Raw genomic sequence first — 12,941 nt, forward strand, 5'->3', positions numbered from 1 at the left:
GATTATTGGAAAATCGAATCTTAAAAACTTAACGCTATTGGGCGAAAAAACGAAAAAACACTTTTTAAACCACTCGCGAACCAAACGATGTTGTACAATTTCCTCCAACGGTGAACCAAACCGAAACAAGTTCAACCATGTTGCACGACGAAAAAAAACCCAAACGCGGAGCAGACTAAAATGCGTCTACACTTAACGACTGCCCGATCGGTCTCTAAGGGGAGGCTGCCATACAGATGAAACACAAACTTCTGCATTACTCGGGAATAAATCAAGCAAATGAAACCAAATCTGGCATGTGGAGGTTTTAGGGTGCAATAAATGTTTTTTACGGTGATTAGATACTCCTCCCCCTCTTTTAGGCGGGGGCTGCCATACAAATGAAACACAAATTTCTGCATAACTCGAGAACTAATCAGGCAAATGGAACCAAATTAGGCATATAAAGGTCTAGGGTGCAATTAATGTTTCTATGATGGTTAGACTCTCCACCCCCATCTCTAAGAGAGGGCTGCCATACAAATGAAACACAAATTTGTGCATTACTCGTGAATTAATCCCATAAAAATCCCATAAACATGTTACACATATTTCAACCAAAAATATTCCCACAAAAATGACAATTGAAAATTTTCGAAACAGGGAAAATTCAGAAAATTAGTTCCCATTTATTCTACAATTACATAGTGACAAGTGCTGTTAGTCCATTTGACGTTTGCGCTAGCGAAATTGATCTTTGTTCGAAACTGGAAATGGATTTTAATGTGATGAAACGCACTCATATATCTTCTTCTATTTATATAAAAAAAAGGTTCACCGGATGTGTTGATAAGAGCAGAACTCGAGGAAGGAATTGTCCGATTTAAGGCTGTCTTCATTCTATCATATTTTCTGTAAAAAAACATAGGAGGTTGTGTTCAAGACACGACCGCATTGTTGGCGTAGAACTACACTGTAGTTTAATTCAAGTCGCTTGTTTATAACTGCGGATATTATTTTATAATGCTACGAAAATTTTGAAATAACAATTCAACCAGTTGGGTCGCCCTGAAATGCTTTTTTATTGTAGAATCATTTGACGATAATTTTTTGATGATTCATTCTTGTGCTCGCAGAACAATACATGCTCGAGATAAGAGCAGCTGCCATCCTTAGTGGAGATAGTTTTGCTACTGGCAGGCGAAACCAAATCACATACAAAATTTCAGATCGACATTTACTTTCTTGGTGAATAAATAAACGACATAAACTCTATCTGTTAATCTCAACAACCTCGAAAACTTTTAAACTTCTTCAGTTCATTCGTCTCTAACCTTCAAAAAGGCCCTTGGAAAACTTTACTTTATCCATCATATTACTCCTCCACCCCCATTGCCTTGCGAAAGGCATTCGATCCCTCGCCATCCAGCTCGCCTAGCAACGATGTTGTTCAGTCGATTTCCTCACGAAGAATGAAAGTTTTCCTCAGCGAGATCCACTGTTTATACTCTAGGCAAATATTCCCCTTCGTTCTTCTTCTTTTCCTTTGTTCACAGAGATTTTACATCTTACGATTTCCCCTTCGTTGCTCGTTATTGACAGCTCTGTTCGGGAAAGTACACAAATGGACAGAACAAATGTATGAGGAAATGGGAATGATTCCAATGTTCATCAATTTAAACCATACACAGACTATGGGATTGTAATGTATAGCATATCAAACAAATCTTAGGGAATTTCCGATTCGTTTGGTATGTAAATTGCCAAAATCCGTTCGCGGCAAAAATAGTTATTAACGTTAACTTTATTTCATCAAAACATGACCTGTTTTCTGATTTGGCACCATTAATGAAAGACGTAGTTCTACGTCTAACCATTTATTCCCTGCAACGGAGAAACATATTATTTGCAAGTGGTTGAAAAATCTTGAACGATAATTGTGTCTGAAAATAATATGATATTATAATGGTTAGTTTTGGTAGAAGTACTAGGATTTTTTCATTAAATAAAAGGTAAATTCAACGGGGTCGATTAGAAGATCGATCAACGAACAGTTCTGCGATTGGACTCATGAACTTGCGCTTAGTTGGAAAACGTGAATGTTTGAAGGCGGGACGAAGTTTGCCGGGTCAGCTAGTTTTATATATTTTTTATGAATTTTTATGTAAAAACGATCTTAAACGAATTTTTATGTACAACTAGCTGACCCGGCAAACTTCCTCCCGCCCAAAATTTGTTTTTTGTTATCAATACCTTCAAACATTCACGTTTTTTTACTATAAGCAAGTTCATGGGTCCAATCGCAGACATGTTCATAGATTGAAGTTCTAATCGATCCCGTTGAAATTACATTTTACTATAAAATTCCTAGTATTTTTAACAAAACGAATCATTATAATATCAGATTATTTTTAGACACAATTCTCGTGCGGATTTTTCAACCACTTGCAAATAACATCTTTCTCCGTTACATGGAATAAATGTTTTATACAGAAAATATGATAGAAAAAAGACAGCTCTAAATCGGATAATTCCTTCCTCGAGTTCTGCTCTTATCTACACATTCAGCGATACTTTTTTATTGACATATATAGAATAAGATATAGGAGTGCGTTTCATCGTGCGTAGAACATACGGGAATTTAATGTTCCAAATTTTCCCTTTTTCATTCTGAGTTTCCTAAAATTTTCAATTGTCATGTTTGGTTGGAATATTATGAGACTCCCTCTTCATTCCCGAGGAGGGAGGGGTGTCATACCATCATAGAAACATTTCTCATACCCAAGAATCCTCACATCCCAAATTGTGCTTGATTAGTTCTCGAGTTATGCAGAAGTTTGTGTTTGTGTGCCCCCTGTAATTTGTATTTTTCTTGATTAGTTCATGAATTATGCAGAAATGTATGTTTCATTTCTATGGCAGACACCCCCCCCCCCCTTAGATAAGGGGGTGAATAACCTAACCAGAAGAAACATTTACTGCACCCTAAAACCTCCACATGCCAAATTTGGTTTCATTTGCTTATTTAATTCTCGAGTGATGCAGAAATTTGTGTTTAATTTGTATGGCAGACCCCCTCCCTTAGAGAGGGGGGTGGATTGTCTAACCACCATAGAAACATTTATTGCACCCTAATACCTCAATATGACTTATTTGGTTTCATTTGCTTGATTAGTTCTTGTGTAATGCAGAAATTTGTGTTTGGCAGCCCCCCTAGGAGAGGGGGGAGGAGTATCTAACCACCGTAAAAACATTTATTGCACCCTAAAACCTCCACATGCCAACTTACGTTTCATTACCTTGATTAATTCTCGATTAATGCAGAAATTGGTGTTTCGTTTGTATGGCAGCCCCCCCTTAGAAAGGGGGAGGGGTCTCAAACTATCACGTAAACCTTCTCCGGCCCCAAAAACCCCTACATACCAATTTTCATGTTGATCGGTTCAGTAGTTTCGGAGTCAGACAGACAGACATAAATCCATTTCTATATATATAGAAGATTATAAATTTTTAAATTATTTTTTTTAACGATTATATCAGCTTTGACTTATGCTAACTAGTGTTCGCGTATCTCAAAACTTATTGAGCAACCCTCGTATCTCGACCCGTGATCTGCAGATATCTAGTTATTTAAATTACACGTCTTCCACATTTGTCACTCAAATTACCATTTTATAATCATAGAATCGAACATGTCAATTAATCCATCCCGACAACGCGCAAACCGAGTGCCTGAGGAAAGTGAAAATGAACCAACAATTTATGCTCATTCGCTGCATCTTCGGATCATCGGGTGCCGTAAAGCTGTTGTTGCGTTAAACGATTAACTTTTTCGTGTTATAATAGAGCCCTCGTGCATCTTCGAGTCCCCTCGTCACGAAATGGTACCTTTTTCTATCGCCCAACAAACCGTAACCGTTCGCTCGAATATCCTTTCGCTTGACACGCGTGACGGTAAATTGTCAACAGACTTGAAAAGAGAAGCCTTTCCGCCATCGCAAAAAAAAATATATACGTATGTTCGCCACCGAATGAGGCGTGAAAATTGTTTCACTCTTTTCTCCTCGCTGCCACCAGGATTTGGGGTGGAAAGAAATAAGTGAAATGGGTGCGTTCGCCCACCATTTTGAACTATTTGTTAAAAGGAAAGCGGCGGCAGAGGCGATTTGAAAAAAAAATTGATTCGGCTTATCTGAACGTGTCGGTCGGACGTCGTTGGTTTCGTTGATCGACCGCACACTTTTCACGCTTTGATTGATTTTGCCACCGGCTAACAATATACACGCCAATGGGCACTCGCTGCAAGGATCGTCGTGGGGTGGGTGGATGTGATGTAGTTTTTAGATCGCAAGACTGATTCATAGTGCTTGGCACGCGATACCTGGATCCTCGGACGGTGTGGCTAGTTGTGGTTGCTGCCTGTGGGGCGAAATTTTATTAGGAGAAAGAGGAAGGTTTGTAATGTAAACATGCCTTTCGTCTGTTGCATCGGATGCACCGCAGAGGTAATAGAATAGAACGGTATCATCATAGGTGTATGATCATTGGTCTCGCTCTCTCTCTGGTCGTCGACAGGGCTTGTAACACCTCGGCAGGTTGTTTCGCTGCGCAGAAATGATTGTAGTGGTGTTTTAGCCACTGGTATTGTTGTTGTTGGTGCGGTTGCGGTGGAAGATGCACCCGTAGATCTCGCGTGTGTGCATTTTTCTGTGTGTGTTCAAGCGTGTGTGTATGCTTGGTTTTCTAGTGCGCATACTTTCCGCCGCTTTCCGTCGCTGGAGTAAGTTTCGGTGGGTGGAAAGGAGGAAAACTCTAGGCTCGGTCGGGCTGGAAAATGAAAACCCAACCGGACTGGCAAGTGGTATATATTGCCGGATCAGACCGGAGATAGGCACAGTTTGATTTCATTCGTCTACAGTCCTAGAACTATCCCAATCATAGAGTGAGGGGTTCGTGAAACAGTTTAACTGTGTGATCTGTTTTCTTCGCAAAACAGATTTACTCAACAAATAGCATTACCAGTGATTAGTTAATTCGGTGTGAAACATTCCCAAAAAAATAGTCCAAAAATGAAAATGTTCAAGTGTTTACTGGTGATAAGCTGCCTGGTTTCGGTGTCCCTTGCCCACAGTGCTTCCGCGGCGCAATCGATCAATTCGAACACGATCGACGACAGCAAAGATCCGCAGCAGCAGCAGCAAACTCCTCGCTCTGGATCGTACCTCGGCGAGATCAAATACCTGTACAAAACGTACCAGGACTGTGCGAACGCTGATGTGTCCACCTGCTTAAAGCTTAAACTGTTCACCATTCTGGACCGTGTGGCACGATCACTTAAGGATTTCAAAATTTCCGAAGGAATCAAATTTGTCCGTGATCAGGATGTTCCAATCGATAGTACCCCGGTGAAGAGCGAAGCTCAGATCGAGACGGAGTTGCCACGCTCGATGGATGAGAAGGAACGCTCCCTGAACTCGATGCTGTTCGATAAGGTCCTTTCCTTCTTCCAAACACATACCTTGCAGGTAAGTTTATCGAACGGTTGATGGACCCACATCAAACAATGCTAACAATACAAATCAATCGATTGTTGCTCACAGGTTAAGTTCCCATCCAGCGAGGAGATCAAGCGCTCTATGGACGCAGTTCGCGCTGGAGGCGGCGGTCTCGGCGGTGGTCTCGGCGGTGGTGCTGGAGGATATGGCGGCCTCGGTGGTAAGGACAAGGACAAGAAAAACGGACACTGGATCATGATCCCGCTGTTGCTTGGAAGCACCCTGGTTCCACTTGCCTTCGGTGCCCTAGCTTTGCTGGCCGGTAAAGCTTTGATCGTATCCAAACTCGCTCTTGCACTCGCCTCAATTATCGGCATCAAGAAACTCATCTCCAGCGGCGGTGGCCATCACGAATCGGCCCATGAAGTCGTTGTCTCGGGAGGCCATGGTGGCGGCTGGGGTCGTATCGGTTCCACCCAACCACTAGCATACAACGGCTACGGACACTACGCCCAGTAATCCAGGCGTACGGTTTGGGAAACTGCAATGCGCTAAGCCAAAGCTTGTCAACGATGCTCACAGATACAGACACAACGACACACATACACACACATACACGCACACATACTGAGAAAAAGACCGCGTAATTCAGGGAACCACCTGATGATCGAAAAAAGGAAAATCCAAAAGTTTTGTTTGTTTTTGCGTTACCTCATCTATTTCTGTCTCTTTCTGATCTGTAAGCAGCAAAAAATGGGGATCGAATCGTTCCAGCTCCTAGTTTTTTTTTTTTTGACAGAACAAATGAGTCTTAGCATTTTTTAAAAATAGATTTTAAAAACTTGCTAACATATTTATTTAACTTAATTGTAATTTAATTTATTACACTCGAAGAACTGATTATTTATTTAATTAAGTCTCTTAAGATTCGTTTGTAGAAAACCGAATAAACTAAAGTGATCAAATGAAAACCCCGTCTGTCAGTATTTCATTGCGCTAAATCCGAAACGGGGGGAATCACGGTCACCAAACCGATGAGACACCATTCCCACTCTCGCCGATACAATTGATAGGAACGGATTGACCGTTTATTGTGCCCCACAAATAAACCATAAACATTCAAGCGGGAAAAACAAGTTCCTCGGATGTGTTCCAGAAGCAGGTGCCGGAAAAACTAGAAAAAACACTACCGTGATCGCATGGTAGCGAGCAGCATCAAACGCACTTTCCATTGGATCTGGTTTTTTGCTTCTTGGCAAACCTGGCAAGAGCTATTCGCGTGCCGACCGATCTCGGTCCAATAGTTCCGTTGTGGTTGGCAGCGAGTACAAACGTGAAATTGATTTCGCATGAATGCAAGAGACTAATTGTCTTCTAACATTCTGCGGCAAAACATGTCTGCTTTCACTATCTGTTTCACCCAATTCGCTAGATTAATTAAATAAGGGGATTTATATGCGTCCCAGAACGATGGCATATGGGTTGCTTAATTTTTTTGGAATTATTATATGAACGAACATGATATACCGTTCTGAATCATATTTCGGACAACATAATATTTAGGACACTTTGTTCTAATATCTTGAAATGCTTAATGCATTGATGATATAACTATAAAATTAATATCACAATTGCTTCTTTAGAGTAATCCTTTGGTTTCACTATCATTTCACATGAGAACTACATTTGAATTATAATATAATTGGCAGAAATCTTACAACACTACTCATTATCGTTTGTGTTTGACGTTTCCTTAGCGTGAGCACGTAGAATTTACCCGTTCATAAATATTTAAATTTCTTCCATGTTTCATCAGTTCTCATCATCGTTAACAGTTTACTGTGATTGCTTGGTAAGTGTTTCGCAGTTGACTATAACATATAATCAAGTGTAATGTAATTTTCGTCGTAATTCTTATTCGCTTCATTTGAAAAGAATTTTATTCGATGATTTTTTTATGTTTTCAATCAAATAGGTACCAAAATAGAAAGCTTGAAAGCATATTGAACTAATTTATTAAAAATATGAACCAAATAATATCTGTGCATAAAGTTTAGATCTGTTTTCTGCATCATATGCCTTAAGCGTCCGAAATATGATTCAGAACGGTACATCGAAATATGCCGCCGAGATGAAGTGATGATGGGGGAAAATGTCTCCCAGATTTCCCAAAAGAGTCTCCAAAGGCAAACGCGAAATACTACAATGGATGTTTGCAATGTCATAAAAATCAAATTGACATTTGTTTTGATTTAATTTTTATTTAATTAGAACCAGCCCAAGATTTATCTAAGTTACGTTTAGCAGGTCAGGAAATGATTTGGATTACGGTTCCCCGCAACCGTGATGAACACTACCAACGTGCCGTCAAGACCAGGCCACAGCTGAACAAGGAATCATTACGAAAAGTTGTTGACCAAATACAGAAGCTGACTTCAAACACATGCTAGGACAGGTGCATTATACGGCGACGATAGATAAACTCAAAGTGGATGATACCTTCAAGGCAGGCAGTGTGTAGAAAGCGAAGTAATATTCTTGTGACTACATTCGATCGAGACATATCAACCCATGATGGAGCGGAAACTCAAAAAGGGCCTGGAAAGAATGATGAAGGATGAATGATGCACATGACATACTCAGGGATAGAGAAAAAAACGAAAAACAAAGGTATACGGCAAACGAAAGTCCCTTTCATCATGAATGGACTGATACCTGAACAACCCTTGCAAATTATGCAGTTTTGACGTAGAACTACGTCTTTCATTAAGGGTGTCAAATCAGAAAACAGGTCACGTTTTTATGAAATAAAGTCGCGAACGGATTTTGGCGATTTACATACCAAACGAATCGGAAATTTCCTAAGATTTGTTTGATATGCTATACATTACAATCCCATGGTGTGTAAATGGTTAAAATTCATGAAAACTATAATTTTTTTCATTTTCCCATACATTTGTTCTGTCCATTTGTGTGCTTTCCCGAACAGAGCTGTCAATAACGAGCAACTTATGGACGAGCAACGATGGGGAAATCGTAAGACTTAAAGTCTCCGTGAACAAAGGAAAAGAAGAAGAACGAAGGGGAATATTTGCCCAGAGTATAAACAGTGGATCTCGCTGAGGCAAACTTTCATTCTTCGTGAGGACACCGACTGAACAACATCATTGCTGGGTGAGCTAGACGGTGAGGAGTGGAGAAGTAATACGAGGAAAAATTAATCTTTTCCAAGGTGCTTTTTGAAGGTTAGAGACGAATGAACTAAAGAAGTTTTAAGTCTCACATGTCGTAGTTTCGGATTGAGCTGTGCACGCGACCAAATTACTGACTCGCTGATGTCTCTAGCATTGCAATAATTGCATCAAACTGACGCCATTGCATTAAGGTTCTGAGCTACACAACTGTGTGGGGAATCATCAAGCTAGGCTATCGTCAGCTCACCAAGAAAATAAATGTTCCGGAATTTTGTCTGTGATTTGGTTTCGCATGACGGTAGCAAAACTCTCTCCACAAAGGATGACATCTAAGCTTATCTAGACCGGCAATATTAACAAAAAGGGCTTCTGTTGAGAAGAGCGCAAAACGGAGATAAGTGTGTGCATATTTAATTGCTTCAAGCCATCGATGTTAGATATTTGTGTGTGTACGTGCGTGCGTTTTAACGTATTGCGCTGTTGCGGGTGAACATGTTGATCCGAACGTGGTGACAAGGAGGGGAGATAGCGAGAGGAAATATTTGCGCTAGGATATTAGTAATGAATCTCTGCTGAGGCAAATATTCAGCCTTTTCCAAGCAGTTTACATTGTGTGTGTTCCGTCATCATAATGGCTTCGTTGGTGCCTTTGACATTGCATCAATGCATTGAACTGACGCTATGGTGAAGCAGGTGTTAAGGTTGTGCACCAAAACATTATTTGGGAATACCAAGTTATTCAATAAGTTCTAATAAGTTATCAATTTACTTGGGTTCGCGTGCCAGTTGCAAAACTCCCTTCAACTAGGATTGCATTTGTGCTAATCTTGATTAAAATGAAGCAGTGTTACTGTATTCGAGGTTGTTGAGAATAACAGAAAAAAATTATTTCGTTTATTTAATCACCAAGAAGGTAAATGCCGTTCTGGAATGTTGTATGTGATTTGGTTTCGCTTGCCAATAGCAAAACTTTCTCCACTAAGGATGATAACTGCGCTTATCTCGAGCATGTATTGTTCTGCGAGGACAAGAATGAATCATCAAACAATAATCGTCAAACGATTCTACAAGGAAAAAATATTACAGGGCGACCAAACTGTTAGAATGGTTACTTCTGAAATTTCGTAGCATTATAAAATAATATTCGCAGTTATAAACAAGCGACTTGAAATTAACTACAGCGTAGTTCTACGTCAACAATGCGGTCGTGTCTTGGACACAACCTCCTATCATTTTTTTTTAACTTAAACTTCAGTTCGAGAAATTCATCTCGTCCATTTTACGGTCGACATAACCGTCCATTAGAGCAAAGAATTCGATGGATGGATGCGCATAACTTTCACTCTACAGGATAACTCGCATCGTCGGACACGTCGTACAGTGCGTGGCGACACTTGGTTCAGTCCGCGTCTTTCATTTCTGTACTGTGGTTTAAGTTTAAAGTTTCAAAAACGAGAACGTTACGTCGGAGTTGAAAGGTTTTGAGTGTTACTATTTCTTCACCGGCTGACTGAAGTGGTATGATAATGGAAGTGATTATCATAGCAACTTCGATGTAACATTTTCGAATTGTAAAATGTCTCACAGTGATATTTTTTACTTATTTGCCCCAAAAATTTGATCAAATGGCTTCAGAAGTGCTTTGAATGCAAATTGTTGCAATCACAAGAATATGTATCAGGTTGGGGAAAAAGTAATCCATCATTTTTGTATGTAATTCAAAACTATTTTGATTATGCTTCGGATTGGCCGATTTGGTTGGTTGTTGTCCGATTTTTGACAGAAGAGATCTTAATATAGTATTGCACTAACAGAAATATTGAAAAAATTATGAAAAAAGACGGGTGGGTAATGTCGGGGACATAACCGGAGTGACGTAGGACTATACAATGGGGACAGCTTTTGTTAAATATATATTTAAAATATATTGTTTTATTTTCTTCTCCTATGTGAATACCTACCTATCTACCTGAAAAATGGATTAGTTTACTGTTTACTTTTTATGAACATGTTGATGGTTCTGAAAAGAACCTTTGGTGTTGTGTTTTTGTTATCACTCGATATTCCCATCTTGTTCGGTTAAACTTTCCTGTTTAGCTATTGCGTTTGCCACTCGCCACAGCTTTCACAGTTGGAAAATTTCTTCCCATTCAGCTTGTGACATATTGTTCAGTAAATTACATTTAATGCGACGTGCCGGAGAAACACTTTGCCCCTCACTGAAACTAATTGTTGCCTTGATGAGCGCCGAACCGAACCTGCTCTGTTCTTGATGCGGGTTTTCTAATTGTCGTGAGCAGCTTTGCAAGCCAACTCGAGCACTCCGACGGCCGAAACTCTATAATCGCTGTTTGGTATACTGGTGCTCCGGCACCAATCCGTTCGGCCTAGTTACCCTTGCGGAACAAACAGTGAATGCGATCAACAGGGAACTGGAGACCTGCACGGTTCGAGTGAGACTTTGCCTTTCCCTTAACTTGTCCTCCTTTGTTACGCCCACGATACCGATGCCGTACAACCACACGGGTTTACGGTTTGAAAGAAAATAAGATATTTTTTTGGGGTCCGCGTGTTTTATACTCTAGCGGTACACATTCACAGCATAGAGACAAATCGGCAAACTCAGCCAGAGGGGCGAGTCCAACGAGACGAACGAATGAGCGTTAAAAGGGAGCGATGGCAAAAAATACATTCATTACGATTTGTTCGCTCGTTGGATTCACATGCAGGCTAAAAAGGGTCCTTTTCAGGATCACAAAATTATCTTCAATCTAAAGAGTTTATTGTTTTGTTATCACTCGATATCCCCATCTTGTTCGGCTAAACCTTCCTGTTTAGCGATTTGTTGCCACTCGCCACAGCTTTCACAGTTGGAAAATTTCTTCCCATCCAGCTTTGTGACATGTTGTACTATAAATTACATTCAATGCGACGTGCCGACGTGCCGACGCGCCACTCAGTGTCGCATTGGAGGCGATTTTAACCTGTAATTGAACATTTGCGATGACTGTAGTACAGTATCGACTTTCAATGTGGGGTCATAATTTGGATCTCTATGTTTACAAAAATGTCCAACTAAATAAGTCGCATTACATGTCCGTCCAATTAGCTAAATGTCGAACTAATTGTAAATTACTGTACTTTCAATCTGGAAACAATTTAAGAATGGGTGAAAATTGAATAATCAGGAAAGTCCCCAACTCAAGCTCAGAACAACTGCCAAATTCACATACTCATCAGATCCTGGAAAACAAATGATGAAAAAATCAATTTGTGTTTTATTATTATTTTGCATAATGTTTTAGAAAGCATTGAACTGTATTTCCTAAACTCTTTTTTGGAAGGTTTAATGGCCCTGAAAAGCGCCTTGTTTTATGGAATGGTTCCAATTTAGAAAACTTAGTACTCGTGGTTTTGAAAAAAACCATTTCGAACGCCCTTGATGCCGCCTTGTTCTGGATTTGCCACCAAAGCAGATTGTATAAAGAACAAATTTTTTTCTTCTGCTACCAGCTGCCGTTTTGCGATTGCGTTTGGCACTCGCTACTCGCTGCAACTGCCTGTTGTCTTGATGTCCACCGAACCGAATGTGTTCTGTTCCGAATGCGGGTTTTCTTATCGTCGCGAGCAGCTTTGCCAGCTAACTCGATCACTTCGGCGGCCGAAACTATATAACGACGGCTAGGTGGACTGGTGCACTGGTACTAACGCGCTCGGCCTAGCTACCCTTGCGGGGAACTCCAGATCAACACGGTTCGAGCGGGATTTTGCCTTTCCCTTCACTTTTCCTCCTTTACCATGTCCAGACATGGCTGCTTGGGTTGGTTTGTTGATGTGTTGTGATGAGAACCGATGTGGTGTACGGTTTGAATGAGAATGATCGTTACGGCAGCGGAGCGGGGATTTTTAAGCTGACTGGCTGGCTCGAGAATTACGCATGTGTGAGACTGCGACCAATGTTTCGTTCATTTTTTTCTTTTTCCTTTCCAATCGTGCTTCATTATATTTCGCTGCTGCTCTGGTTGCCCGTTTTGGTCGGTACGATTTGAGGAGCACAAAATGGACCAATCAAAAATGGGCACATAGTGCATTTTGACAATGGTTGATAATTCACAATTATTCAATTATTTATCTCAAGAAAAATGAAATGTTATTCATTATGATAGATGCGTAGATATATTTCCTATCAATTGATGCAAAAACCTTTGCGATCTATTGAGAAATGCTCGAGTTTTAAGCGTTCCAAATCTTGCATTTTTTCCTACTTGTTCAG

At 40.3% G+C, this 12,941-nt stretch overlaps 1 protein-coding gene across 1 annotated transcript; it reads left to right on the forward strand.

Annotated features, from left to right (window-relative positions):
- Positions 1-4,862: 4,862 nt before the first annotated feature.
- On the forward strand, positions 4,863-6,445 carry LOC129762013 (uncharacterized). The gene is made up of 2 exons (XM_055759950.1): positions 4,863-5,504; positions 5,580-6,445. The coding sequence occupies exons 1-2, from the start codon at positions 5,049-5,051 to the stop codon at positions 5,991-5,993; spliced, it is 870 nt and encodes a 289-aa protein (XP_055615925.1). The 5' UTR covers positions 4,863-5,048; the 3' UTR covers positions 5,994-6,445.
- Positions 6,446-12,941: the final 6,496 nt, after the last annotated feature.

The sequence above is a fragment of the Toxorhynchites rutilus genome, chromosome 1 (genome assembly GCF_029784135.1).
Source record: "Toxorhynchites rutilus septentrionalis strain SRP chromosome 1, ASM2978413v1, whole genome shotgun sequence".
In the NCBI taxonomy this organism is placed as follows: domain Eukaryota; kingdom Metazoa; phylum Arthropoda; class Insecta; order Diptera; family Culicidae; genus Toxorhynchites; species Toxorhynchites rutilus.